The 12,566-nt window shown below is 40.3% G+C and overlaps 1 protein-coding gene across 2 annotated transcripts; it reads left to right on the forward strand.

Moving 5' to 3' along the window:
- The first annotated feature begins 267 nt into the window (after positions 1-267).
- LOC148648122 (signaling threshold-regulating transmembrane adapter 1-like) lies at positions 268-12,305 on the forward strand. 2 transcript variants are annotated; one of them, XR_015926751.1, is made up of 7 exons: positions 268-593; positions 2,831-2,947; positions 3,572-3,608; positions 4,049-4,116; positions 5,005-5,069; positions 9,052-11,997; positions 12,120-12,305. XR_015926751.1 is itself a non-coding variant. In XM_088607979.1 (6 exons), exons 1-6 carry the CDS (start codon positions 542-544, stop codon positions 9,292-9,294), a joined length of 582 nt encoding a protein of 193 aa, XP_088464105.1. In that variant the 5' UTR covers positions 268-541; the 3' UTR covers positions 9,295-12,305. The 2 variants fall into 2 exon arrangements, 1 of the variants encoding a protein (XP_088464105.1); XM_088607979.1 differs by having other exon boundaries at positions 9,052-12,305.
- The last annotated feature ends 261 nt before the right edge of the window (positions 12,306-12,566 follow it).

Raw genomic sequence — 12,566 nt, forward strand, 5'->3', positions numbered from 1 at the left:
CAGAAATCGTCTCCGTACAATAAAATGTAATCTATTCATGATGAGAATGCTGCCTACTTACTGTACAAGTAAGTGTATAACAAATGAAAGTTTTACAAAAATACGCTGTAGTAAGTAGTGTACATGCCAGAAAAGGGCCAACGACATTTCTCTGGTGCTGTTTCAGCATGAAGCCAGCGTGGCATGCTGATTCTGTCTTCTCTCTCTTTGTCTCTGTCTCTTCTTCTCTGTGTTCATAGGAAGGGGTGCGGTTTGCAGAGCAGTATCTTGCTATGCTTTTGCACAGCAGTAGTTGTAGAGTGTGCATCCTGCTCTGAAAAACCCTAAAATATCCCCTGCAGCTGCTGGAGTCTCTTTCATTCTGGGGCCTGAAGTCACAGCAGAGAAGAGAGAGGCATCTCAAGCTCTATTATTTCAACAGCAGCACAGAAACAGAGAGAACAAAGCCTGACCTTTCCAAATGTGCAACACAGGTATGCAGGAATAAGTAAACCAACAGTTCTCTCCTCAGCGCTGGATCCGAGACGATCGAAGCTCTGAAATGGGGAACATGGGTTTGCCTGGCTGCAGGTCCAACTGCACCGAAATAAGTGGTGAGTCTCATTCTTCATTCGCCTTCAAACCAAATCCATCTTTCGTTACCCTTGGAGATGTACATTAACGCCAGCCAGCCAGTTCGTCCGCGAGTATCTACGTAACCCAGTGCACCAGTTAGAGTTTCCCCAGCTGATAGTTGACATGTTTTTAAATGTCAGATTTTGCTCAAATCCTGCTCTTCCAAATTGCTTCTCCAATTGCTTATCAGCCATCCCCAGCAAATAGTTGCGTCCTAGTTCAGATTCGAGATTAATTCTCGCAGGAAGACATTAGAATATTAATTTTGATTTTAAAAAAAATCTGAAAACATAATTAAGATTGTATTTTTTTAGTAGATTAATAGCTCATTCCCTCTCTTGGCTTGGGTTCCTGCACTTTGAATACACCATCTGAAGAAATTAACTCACTTCACAGTGTGATTGCTATTAAATCAGTCTCATTTAAAGATTGTCAAGTCAAAGACAAAATCAGTCTCATTGTTGTAACTATTTTAAATATCGTAATGTATATAATGTAATATCGTACAATTCGAGAGCATGTTTTGACGGTCTGAAGCTGCTTGCATGACACCATCTTTGAAGAAACTAAGGGTTTGATCACTATTTCAGATGAAAGCGGCCATCAGATTAGTGCTTCGTCAAATTCGAGTTGGGTCACTGGAAGTCCTTCAGGACTGGAGTGAGAATCAGCTTTGCCTGAGTACTCATGTTCAAACTCCCGTAAAGAAAGACAGAAATCTTCTCAATACAGTAAAAAGCAAAGTATTCACAATGAAAATGCTGTTTGACTGTTGCTAGTAATTGAATAACACATTTTATAAAAAGACTTTTAAAGTAAATAGTGTGGGTGCCAGAGAAGGCCCAATGACATTTCTCTAGTGCATGTTTGAGATCTCCTTCATGAAGAGGGTGTTGTATTTGACACAGGTTCTACTGCACTAGGGAGGATTCCAAGGTAATTAAAATAGAACGACACATTATGTGCTGTGGCCGTTTCTGGATTTCTAAAGAGGGGTGGATATTTGCAATTTTACAGAAGATGAGAGTCCTGACAGGGAACTACAAAAGCAAAGAAACACACAGCAGCAGAAAAGCCTGAAAGTTAAGTAGCTGATTCTCAGCACAGTCGCGTTCCAGATTTCAAACGAAAACAAAAAGCCGGAGAAGTGTGTCTCCGGATGTGCGTACGCTTCTCTAAAGGTGGGGGAGCGAGTGCTGTATGTCTCCCTGCTGGTTTGAATCGGCAGGTGTGAATGTAAGCCATTGGATGCTGGAACATGGAGAGGCACTGACATTACAAAAGGATTATTTTGGAGCACATAGTGTATCCTAATGGGAGAGAAAAACCCACACAATGCAGATGACTAATTTCTGTGACAGAATTTTCACAATAAATATTTAAAGAAGAGCTTTAATAATTATCTTGTCTAAACGATTGCTCTGACATATTGCCATGATATTAATCAATCCTGAAGAGACAAGGCTCAGCAAATTTTATACAGTGAAAAAAGCTTTAGCGAATGATTTATAAACATTTAAGCATGTCTGTCATAAAGGGTTTATAAACATTTTAAACTTAATAGTGTGTTCACAGAAAGGCTTTCATAATGTCTTTCCAGATGGTCTGTAAAACTGCTTAAATGAACAAATCAACTGTTTTAGTAGCAAAGATGAAATTCTAAGATATGTTTGGCAATTAATACTTCAGGGATAGATTACCACGGCAACAGTGTGGAGAAGTTGTTAAAGCTCTACACTTTTAACTGGAAGATTGTGCATTTAATTCCCTAGTTGAAACACTACTCACACTGTTATTGAGCCCTTGAGCAAGGTAGTTCACTCAGATCGGTCCAATAACATGCCATTATACAGTATAAATGGGTACCTGAAAATCTGAGGCAGCATTTCAGTCAGTAAGTTTTAAACAAGCAAAAGTTTCAACTCCTTTATCTTTACTCTAATTGCTGTTGTTGCTTTGCTTTTCCTCCCTACACTGCCCTTGAATAAAAGCCTCAGTCAGGCTAATTAACGATGATTAAACCTTCCTGACTGTGGACCTGCAGTTCCAGGGCTGACCTTACCTGCTGCAGACTATTATACTGTACCTCTCTCCTATGTTTTAACTCATCTGCCTGTCTCTAATCTGCTGCACACAGTCTTATCTGATCTTTGAGACTGGCTCTTCTCCACACCATGTCCCCATGACCTCCAGCTTTCTGTAATTGGACTCGCAGGTCTTGGGAGCCTCCGGGGGACCTACCAGCTGTGGATCTTGGTTGCAGTGATTGCCGCTGTGTTCATATTGTCCTTGTGCTGGAACGTTCTTTGCTGTATCTCTCAGTACAGTGCAGGTAGGAGCACACAAGCAAAGCATTGTCTTTTAATGGGTCAACATTCCCATGTGATTGGAGATTAGTTTCTAACTTTTCAGCTGTCTTAAAAATCCACAATTTATCAATTAATGCCATCAGGATTAAATGGGGAGTAAATGAGCAATTAATTAATAGAAACCTCATATTAGCAGCAGATCCACAAAATGCTTAAACTCAAACACCTTACTTTCAATTTCATTAAAATACAGGAGCGTTTGAGCATAACATCTGTCTGTGTAAATCTTATCAAAATAAGGTAACAAACACCTGCTGCTTTTATGTAAGACCAAATCTCATAAAACCTGAAATTGCTCACAGTGGTGTACAATAGAAGTCTTGTTTCTGTCCTTATTATAAAAGGTTTATTAACAGTTTATTAAAGGTAACTTGGACTGTCAAGTTCTCTTCTGTTATAACACAGTACATCACTTGCAGTATCCTATTTTATGCACATTAACACATTGACAAAATATTTAGTTGATTTAATTACTGTTTCAGCCAAAATCATTCTAATGAACACAGAGTGTAGATCATTTACACTTGAAGAACTTGTGAAAGTAATGAGGCTAATGTTTACAACAGCACTTTCCTCTGTTTTGTCAGATGGAGGAAAAAAGTTTCTGCCTCGTTTTCGGAGAAGGTGGGTATCTTTTGCTTGAATGCAGTATATATACTTGTAATATTTTTTCTTAGCCATTCCATTTTAAAACCTTACTAATTACTTTCTGGACTAACATATTGTCAACAAGCACATGCTTGTATCATCCCAGTCTGGCTGAGACACTTTGAGCCAGTGTCAGAGATGCTGCAGTAGCATCTGTTGCCTAATCTCTAAACAGAAGCACCTCCTAAATCAATGACATTTTGTATTACAAGTGAATTCAATTCAGTGATTAAAATCACAACACAGAAAGTATCTATGCAAATACAGTGACATTAAAACATTTTTGAGATTCTGAGGGTGAAGGAAAATGTGGCAAACTTTGATGACACTTTAGTGATGATACAGAATTAATTTTCAAAGTAGATAATGTGTCTCTTTGTGCTCTTTTCCCCTTGGGATGGCTTCTGGTGTTCCAGTTTCAGTCTGAAGCTGAAGGACATGGAAGACAACCCCATCTACGGCAATATCAACTACACCCAGAGCCGTGAGTGCATTTATCACGTGTGTTCTTGTCTGCTGTGTTCTTGTTTTGTCTGCTGTGCACAGGCATTGGAGGACCACCCAACTGACCAAAACATCTTCCAGAGGTCTGGACACCACTGGCAATATCATAGATTAGGAGGAAAAAAGTTACTCTGGAACAAAAAAAAAGAATATTTTAGAAAAATGTTTCTAAAGAATAATCCATAAAACAGGAATTTGTAGTCTGCTTCTTAGAGAACCTCAATAAGTACCAAAGTAGAAGAGACTTAGCTCTTATAAAATCAGATAGAACCCCAATCGTAAGTCTCTGCTGTAAGGCTTCTGTTTTCAGAAAGCTATTTGTACTAAAACATATGTTGGTCAAAATGTGTCTTTTTTATAGTCTTCTATGCGCATTACCTTGACACTTAATTTACGACATTAAACTAAGCAGGAGTTTTGTATGTGGCACATAACACCCACCACATATCTTATTATAGTGGAAAGCACTACAGTACATGAGAAAAGACTGTTATGTGTGATCCTGACACAATAGCAGCTTGTAGCAGACACCAGCAAGGCCAAACCCCAAAGCTTGCAGCTATGGATAAGTAGGTAGTTTGGCTTAAAACTGGAAAATAAGGAACACCACTAGAAAAGGTCCAGTCTCACCTCTAGTAACTGGCAGCTCAAAGGCTAGAAAATATTAACTGCTTTCACACCATCACAGTTTGCCAGCACCTACACAGGTTTAGGTCTGCAAATGTTGTCCAGATTAAAATGCTTGGCCTGGCTTTGTCATTCTACATTTAACCTTGCTTAATCTTTTCTTCATTAAAATACAAGCAGTTTTAAAATGCAAAAAGTTGAATATCAGGGCTGTAAACTTGTCATCACTGTATATTGACAGGAGTTGACCCTCAGCTGAACTCATCTGATATGAACAATAGTCAGACACTCAAAGGCCTCGCACAGGTGAGATGGAGCTCTCTTTCACCTTCTTTCTTGTCTTTCCTGTATCTGTTTTGGCAATTTACAGAGACTGTCCTCACCGAAGCCTCGCTGTCTAGTTATTATTTCAGTCCTAACTGAGTCCTGGTTGAGGCAATCTGTCGGTGCACAATTAGGCTATGGAAACACGGTAACATTCACCTGCCAGCTACATCACACAATGATGTCAGGAAGCTGCTGATGCACTGTGGTGTTTGACTCCCAGGCAGGAAGGTTGAGATACTTGAAAAGATCAAGTAAAGGGAGGAGATCCTTTTCTGTAGGGTTACTCTGTGGACTGAACAATACATTCAGACTTTAGTGCTGCTTACCCCGGTGAAAAGGTATCCACCACTGTGTAGTCCCAGTCCTTGCAAAGCACCTGTTAACATGCTTCTATGAACATTTCTGTAATGCTCTGCAAAGGTTGCCTGCATTGTCTGTGGTTTTCTTAAGTGTGTTACCCCCACACACGACTTCCAATCTTTACATCCATCTCTCACTGTCTTTCCTTATCTCTCTTGTGCTTTACTGTTATGACTGCAGTCATAGTTGTATCAGTGCTAGTATTATTGTGCAATGCTCGCAAGGATAAATTGTGATCCTTTACAGTAATTGATAGTTTGTCTCACTCTCCTTCCTGCTTGTTGGGACTTTGTCAGAATGACTGTGAGTCCCTACCATGTCTCTCTCTGTTGTCCTTGTCCTGTCCAGTCTTTCTCGCAGTAATTCTCTCACACTGTCTTGTTCCATGGTTTGTTTTCACACTGATTTTCACTCCAAGCATCAGCTGTTGTGTTCTGTATAGTTATTTCTTTTGGCTCCCTACCTACAGTAGCTCAAAGGAAGCTGCTCATGTCATGTGGAATCTCTTCCTAGAAAATTTCGATCGAGTAAATCTTAGATCACCCACTTCTAAAAACTGGGAACACTTGTAAGTTACTGATCTATTGATTTGCATTATGCTTAATCAGTGACTAACAATTATTTTTTCAAATAATTACTTCATTGTTCACAAACAGACTTTCCTAAGTCATTAATTGTGATTTGAAGGTAAACTATAAAACCTGATGGACAGGGTTTCTCCTCCAGAAAGTATTGGAGACCCATGATCTACAAGAATCATCAGCAGTCATTTCTGATTGTTGTTTCCAGTGCTACCTTAGGCATTACACCTAATAGGGCTTCTGAAAAAAGCAAGCTGACTGCATTCAGGGCACTGAGATCAGGGTATTCTGAGTAAATCTACTGTATGTACTGTACAGGTTGGTAGTCTATGCATTTTTTTTACTGTAATAAGAACGTATCATCAGGTAATATGAATCAAATCACTAATCCTGAGCATTTTGTTTGATTGGCTAATTGGCTTTAGTGCAATATACGAGGGTTTAGGTTGACAAGAGATGTACAGCTCATTAAAATATAGAAGATCCAAATCCAGATTTGGTCATTGAGCCCAAACAGCCCATTTGGTAGTTGGTTCCTTATCGATTTAATCAATTCAGCTGTTTCTTGGAAGAAGCTGGGCTATCGGCTTCAATAACATGGCTGGTTCATGTAGTTTGTTCCACACTCCCACAACACTTTCCACTTTGTGTCCCTTGGTTTGTAATTCATTAAAAGAATACAACTTCATTTCTGGAATTAAGCCTAATGTTAACCTAATGTTGATTTTTAATGATCATATTTGCAGGCGAAAAGGGAAGGAATTCAACTTCAAAATGTACTGTTTTACTGATGCGCATGTGCTTAAGACATGTAAAATCAGAGTATTCAGACAGTATTTGTATCTGCTTTTCTGTACTGCAAGGTATATATATATAAAGAATATATTTGACAATGTCCAATGTTAATGTTTTCATTCATAACAGATACAACCTGTTAGAGGTTGTAGAAAATAATTTTCACTCCTTTACCATTTGAATAAGGAGCAAGGCGAATATTTGTAGCACACTTTATAATTTTCACAAAAAATATGAGGGATGAGACTGGCATTAGTTATGCCAATGAACAAATTTTTTGAATCCCTCTCTGTTGTACAGCACTATTATACACACCAGCATTGTGAAGTAGTGTGCTTCACTGAAACACTCTTAAAAGTCAGCATATGTTCATGTGTGAGCCTCTCCATTTAGTTCTTTTCTTGTTTTCAAGGGCATTAGTTTAGTGGTTTTTACGTGAGTTTATTTATATATTTATATTTATATTTTTAAAATATATTTGTGAATTTTCTAGTTTTTAAACTGATTGGTTGAGTTAGTACCCTGGCCACATCCTTTAATAGTAGCAGGGGATTTATTTTTAACTCTCTTCTTTGGTTCATGAACAATGTCATGAAAATGTTTTTTCTGGTTCGAGAAGTCATTTTTTTCTCAAATGAAAAAACCCCCGAATAAGATGTGTCTGTTAAAGATCCAACTTTGGGAACAGTTCCTTGATGTTTAAATGAGCACTGTTATCACATCATTCAGAGCAGATGGATACAGATATTGTATTTGTACACCCAGACACCCTTGTTCTTTTCTTTTCTTCCCCTGTTTCTTCAGCCTCTATAGACTTTTCCGTCTCCCCTGTGCTTCCTCTTACACTAAGCTTCATTTCCTGTCTGTGCCCTCGTTCTCTGCTGAACAGTGAGCAACATAAGCCAGTGAAAATCAACCACAGAGCTGCTCAGCAGGTCTCTCTCACTCAAGTCCTTCTGTAGCTCAGGATATAACCTTTATCACCCTTCATATTTATAACTGTAGGCAAAGCTTCCCCCTTGTCCAAAACAACAAAAACAAAGAGGCAATCAAAATATGACTTTGCTCCCAAGATTAGATATTAATAGGGTCATTGCTTTAAAATTAATGTATAATAGAAATTTTCATTTGTCTTCCTCCCCCTGACCTTGTATTGGATAAAGTGGTTAGAAAATGGCTGGCTGGGTAAGATTTGTTGACCTTTTTTCACCTCACAAATTCGGTCAAGGGCACCCTGCAATCGGTGCCTTGTGGGAAGATGGCTAAGGTGCCGTGAGGGCAGGTGGTGCTGTCACGAACCACATTCCTGCGAGCACCTCTCACCGCCAACACCCAGCCACTAATTAATCAATCGTCATTCCTCTCACTCTTCTCTATTTATACCCTCTCACTCCACTCAGTCCCCACTCACTATTGAGAAGTACTCTTCGGCTTTCTCTGGTGCGGGCTTCTACTTTCGACCTGACTTTAGACACCCGACCTAGTTCTAGTTTTTCAACTTTGATTTTTGCCTTTTGCCTTTGAATTTGGTTGCTCATCGGTTCTAGTCATCCTCACGCTCAGCGCCGCATAGGGTCCAACCTGGTGCTCCTAACGCCATCGCCGACAGACTAGTGAGCCAAAATAATGGACCCCGCGGGCTCACTATTCCGTCAGAGATGGCGTTAGGAAAAAGAAAAAGACACAAAAAAGACTAAAATACCAAAAAATACACCCAACACCCAGGGCTGCAGTGAGGTAGCGGCAAGGAACAGGAAAAGCACTGAAATGCACAAAAGTAGAGAAAAATGAAAACTGGCATAAAGAAACTACGAGGTAGCAAACGCACAGTAGCAAGGACGAGTCAAGGACGAAGGAAGTGTTTAAGGAAAATGGAACTGATAGAAAAATAATACTTAAATAATAGACTAATTGGCCGCACACTGTGAAAGTCTGCCTGAGGGTGTTCTTACAGGGCTGGGAGGAGTGCTGTCATCCGTGTGTATGTGGAACCTATCACCTGCGCTCGCTCGGGCTAGTAGTGGAGACTGGACTCAAACCCACAACTTACAGAAAGATTCCCGACACTGTCTGGTGTGATTTCTGCACCCAGGTGGCCATGAAGTGTTAAATCTTGTGACCCGCCAAAGGGCTCACCTTCCTGGATGAAGCTTCGGTCTTTTACTCTCACAAAGAGAGCACAGGCAAAGACATCTGCTTGTGTCTGATTTCTTTTGTTCTCTCAGGGCCGTGCTGGTCGACAGGACTGTTACGCCAATCTGCAGCTGAAGGCTCCCAAGCCCTCCTCCGGCCGAAGTTCCCCACAGATCCAGTATTCAGATGTGGTGACTCTGCCGCGAGTCACAGGGGCTGTGGAGATGGTGCCGGAGACAGACACGGCCTCCCTGCACTCTGACCTGTACGCCTCTGTAGAGTCCGAGAGGAACAAAGCCCTGGGTGTCAACAAAGATTATGCCAACCGCCTCTGAGCATCTAAGTTCATGTACAGGGGAAACAGGCCCCTCAAGCAGCTCAATAAGACCACCAGCAACTTAATTACTCACTGTCCAAAGACACTCTTCAGGTCAGACAGTCCAAAATCATTTGACCATTTTCCTGGGCTCTAGGTCACAAGAAAAACTTAGGAAAAGGAGAAGAGTGCCAGTGAAAATCCAAATGGATTGGTCTGAAACTGAAATGTGTCCTGGCTGAGAGCATCTCAGATGTACTGCACTGCACAAGACCTTCGGAATAAACTGCCACACATATTTGTTCGTCAATGATAAAAATAAACCCCAGCAAAAGAAAGCCCTGCACCTTTCCATTAAAACAAGGACCATATACAGTTTAAAGGAAAGAGTCTGAAGAGCCAAATATAAACTTTCTATACCTAAGAAAACCAGCAGTTAAATTTATGGCAGCTGTCTGTGGGCTCAGAACTACAGTAGAGTCAACACCACACCATTACGTCCTTATTGCAAAGGCGCTTTATTATCAACTGCTGACTTGAGTATGTAGGTGTTTTACCAACCACATCTTCATACCTCCTGGCCACTCAACAATTAACTCCCTGGGGACATCGGGGAATACCTTTGACACCACTGAAGACTGAATCATGGAGATTGAGGTTCCTCAGTCGCATCTCAGGTGAGCTCCTTTGCGTCTTTGTGCTTCATCCTTTGGCTGAGAAACAGCAGTTCCGGATGCATACTTCTGCACCAAACAGTATCAGATTCACAATGGGTTTTTTTGTATGAAACGTACCACCTACAGACTGTGGCTGGGAATCAACCCATAGATTATATCAAATGTGTCGGAAATGATGCAAAATCATTCTGAACATTAGTTTGTAATTCTAGTGTTTGGGGCATAAAAGGAAACAATCACCTTTTGTTTATGGAAGCTAAAAAGAAAATAAACAAAGCTATGAAAAGGACATCCTGGGAACTGTCACCCTCCTCTGATGGGGAAACTTTCGGATTTGTGTCCTTTCCCACCTGCTCCAGGACAAGCTCATGGGTTTTCAGAATCTAGCTGGTGGAATTCGTCTGGGGTTTTCTGGAGTAACAGAGCATTGCGTCTCACTAAATCCCTGCTACACAGTTCCAGAACCAGAGTGGGCTGTCATTCGGTCCGTTCTTGTGGTACAGTCCTTGTTGGGAGTACATGGGACAAGATGTGAAACAGCAGTGGTGACAGGACTTATAAAAGTAAACAAATCCATCTCCTGCATGTTACTGTACATATCATAATGTCTTGCACTTATTATTTCATTTAATGAGCACAGAACGGCTGTGCAGGCCTTCTCTCACAACTTCAGCTGGTCCCAAGAAAGGTGGTACAATGCAATTTGAAAATGCTTTGAATGTTTTAAATGGCCTGCAGCTATTTTACCATCTATGCTCTCCTCCCCAGAAGGTCGTCTCCATTCATGCCAGCTATGAAAATTATAGCTTCATTACGATCATTTCTTCTCATCTGCAACCTATACGCAACAGTGCAGTAGGAATTAACGTACTAAACAAGGGGAAACTTTCTGTGATCTTTGGAGAAAACAAAATATTATTTTGGAAACTATGCCATTTTGATTCCCATGCCAACACTGCAGTAGAGGAATTATTATAATTATTATACTTAGAAATTTGCAACTCTTTTCCTCATGTACAGTATGCCTCTCATTTTCGTACATTCCAAGTGGACTGCCATTTCCATTCAAGAAACATGGAGATCCTAACCAACTGACCCTCCAATGTATCTCTACTACGAGTGATTATGCATTCAAAAGCTCAGCAGAATGTTAGATGCAGTATCACCTGTCAAGGATGAATGTAGAAAACTGCAGCGGACAGATATTCTCTATTAAACTAATATCTGTCAGTTCCAGTTCGTGGGGTTCTCAGTTCCAGAGAGTCATGCCCCACCCAATTAAAATAATTAATTAATGGCTGGACAGCTGATGGCTCTTTGAATTCTATCTATGAACTAATAAAAAAAAGCTTTCCGAATGTGATCATCAGAACCTAAACCGTCTTTTAATTCCAGGCAAGATTTTCTGTTTGTTAAGAACAAAAAGCTTAATTCAACATGCAGTACAATTAGATAATGCGTTCACACCCTTTGGTGATTTTCAGCTCCTACAGAGTCTCGGATTTCAGGTTTCTTTCACAGATCTCAGAGTTCACTTCAAATTTTCGCCTGTCAAAAGAGGTCAAAATAAAATGTAGTTAATGGTTGGCTCAGTCAAGAGAAGAATTTTTCAAATGAGGGATAAGCTGCAATGAAAGCTGCAAGACACTGAGATTGCGTACGTTAGGTGTGAGAAGACCCCTGGGCAGAATGTCACCTATTTTACAGTCTTTCTTACTGGACCTTAGATATTAGTGGTTGTTCCAGTGATTCTTAAATAGTAGTATTACTGGTTCCAACTAATCTAAACTAGACCTCTATTTTGTGGCGAGAGTGCAACCAGCAGGAGTAAACAAAATTGGGTGAGTTTTGTGGCCATTGGGTGGCCATCGAAGGGGGGCACTACAAATGAGGGGTAAATTGCAAAACAGGATAAAAGAAATATAGAAGTCAGAGACCTTGGTAAAATTACAGTCTGACCTTGGCTGCCATTGGGACTTGGATTCCATGATGTTTATTAGGACTTTTCAAGGCATCAAGCTGGCAGTCAATCGTTACTCACACAGGTGGGTAGCTGCGTCAGCATGCTTAGGCTGCAAAGGAACAAGTAATAGGTTTATTCCATGCTGAAAAAAAGAAGAAAGAGAACACAACGTTTCGGCCGTGGAGCGTTCGGTTACTCACACAGGCCTACTCCCTGCTGAGGGAATGTCGCAGAGTCACCCCTAACCTGCTCACAGAGAGGAGGTTTACTTACATAACTAAGTACATGTCTTTGTTAGCTCTCGTTGTTTCTTCAATGCCTTTATTTTTAAGATCTTGCTTTTTTTTTAATGCTGTATGTTACCTTTTTCATTAAAATGCATTAACTGGCTGCATGTGTCTGGGTGATTCGTGTTATATCTTAGTGGTTTGGTTAGTACTAGATGTGGTACAGAACTGTGGTTCCATTGTTTTTTTATAGCTTATTAAACAAAAACACTCTGTGCGCTTGTTTTGGTGCAAGAAAGATGTATGAAAGTACTTGCCAGTTTTCTTAACTACTTTATGAAAGTAAATAATATTTACATCTCTGAACAAATTAAAAATTGAAAGGTATAAAATGGAATTGCGCCATCCCAAATATATTACAGGC

This window comes from Lepisosteus platostomus, chromosome 15, assembly GCF_059453375.1.
Source record: "Lepisosteus platostomus isolate fLepPlt1 chromosome 15, fLepPlt1.hap1, whole genome shotgun sequence".
Classification (NCBI taxonomy): domain Eukaryota; kingdom Metazoa; phylum Chordata; class Actinopteri; order Semionotiformes; family Lepisosteidae; genus Lepisosteus; species Lepisosteus platostomus.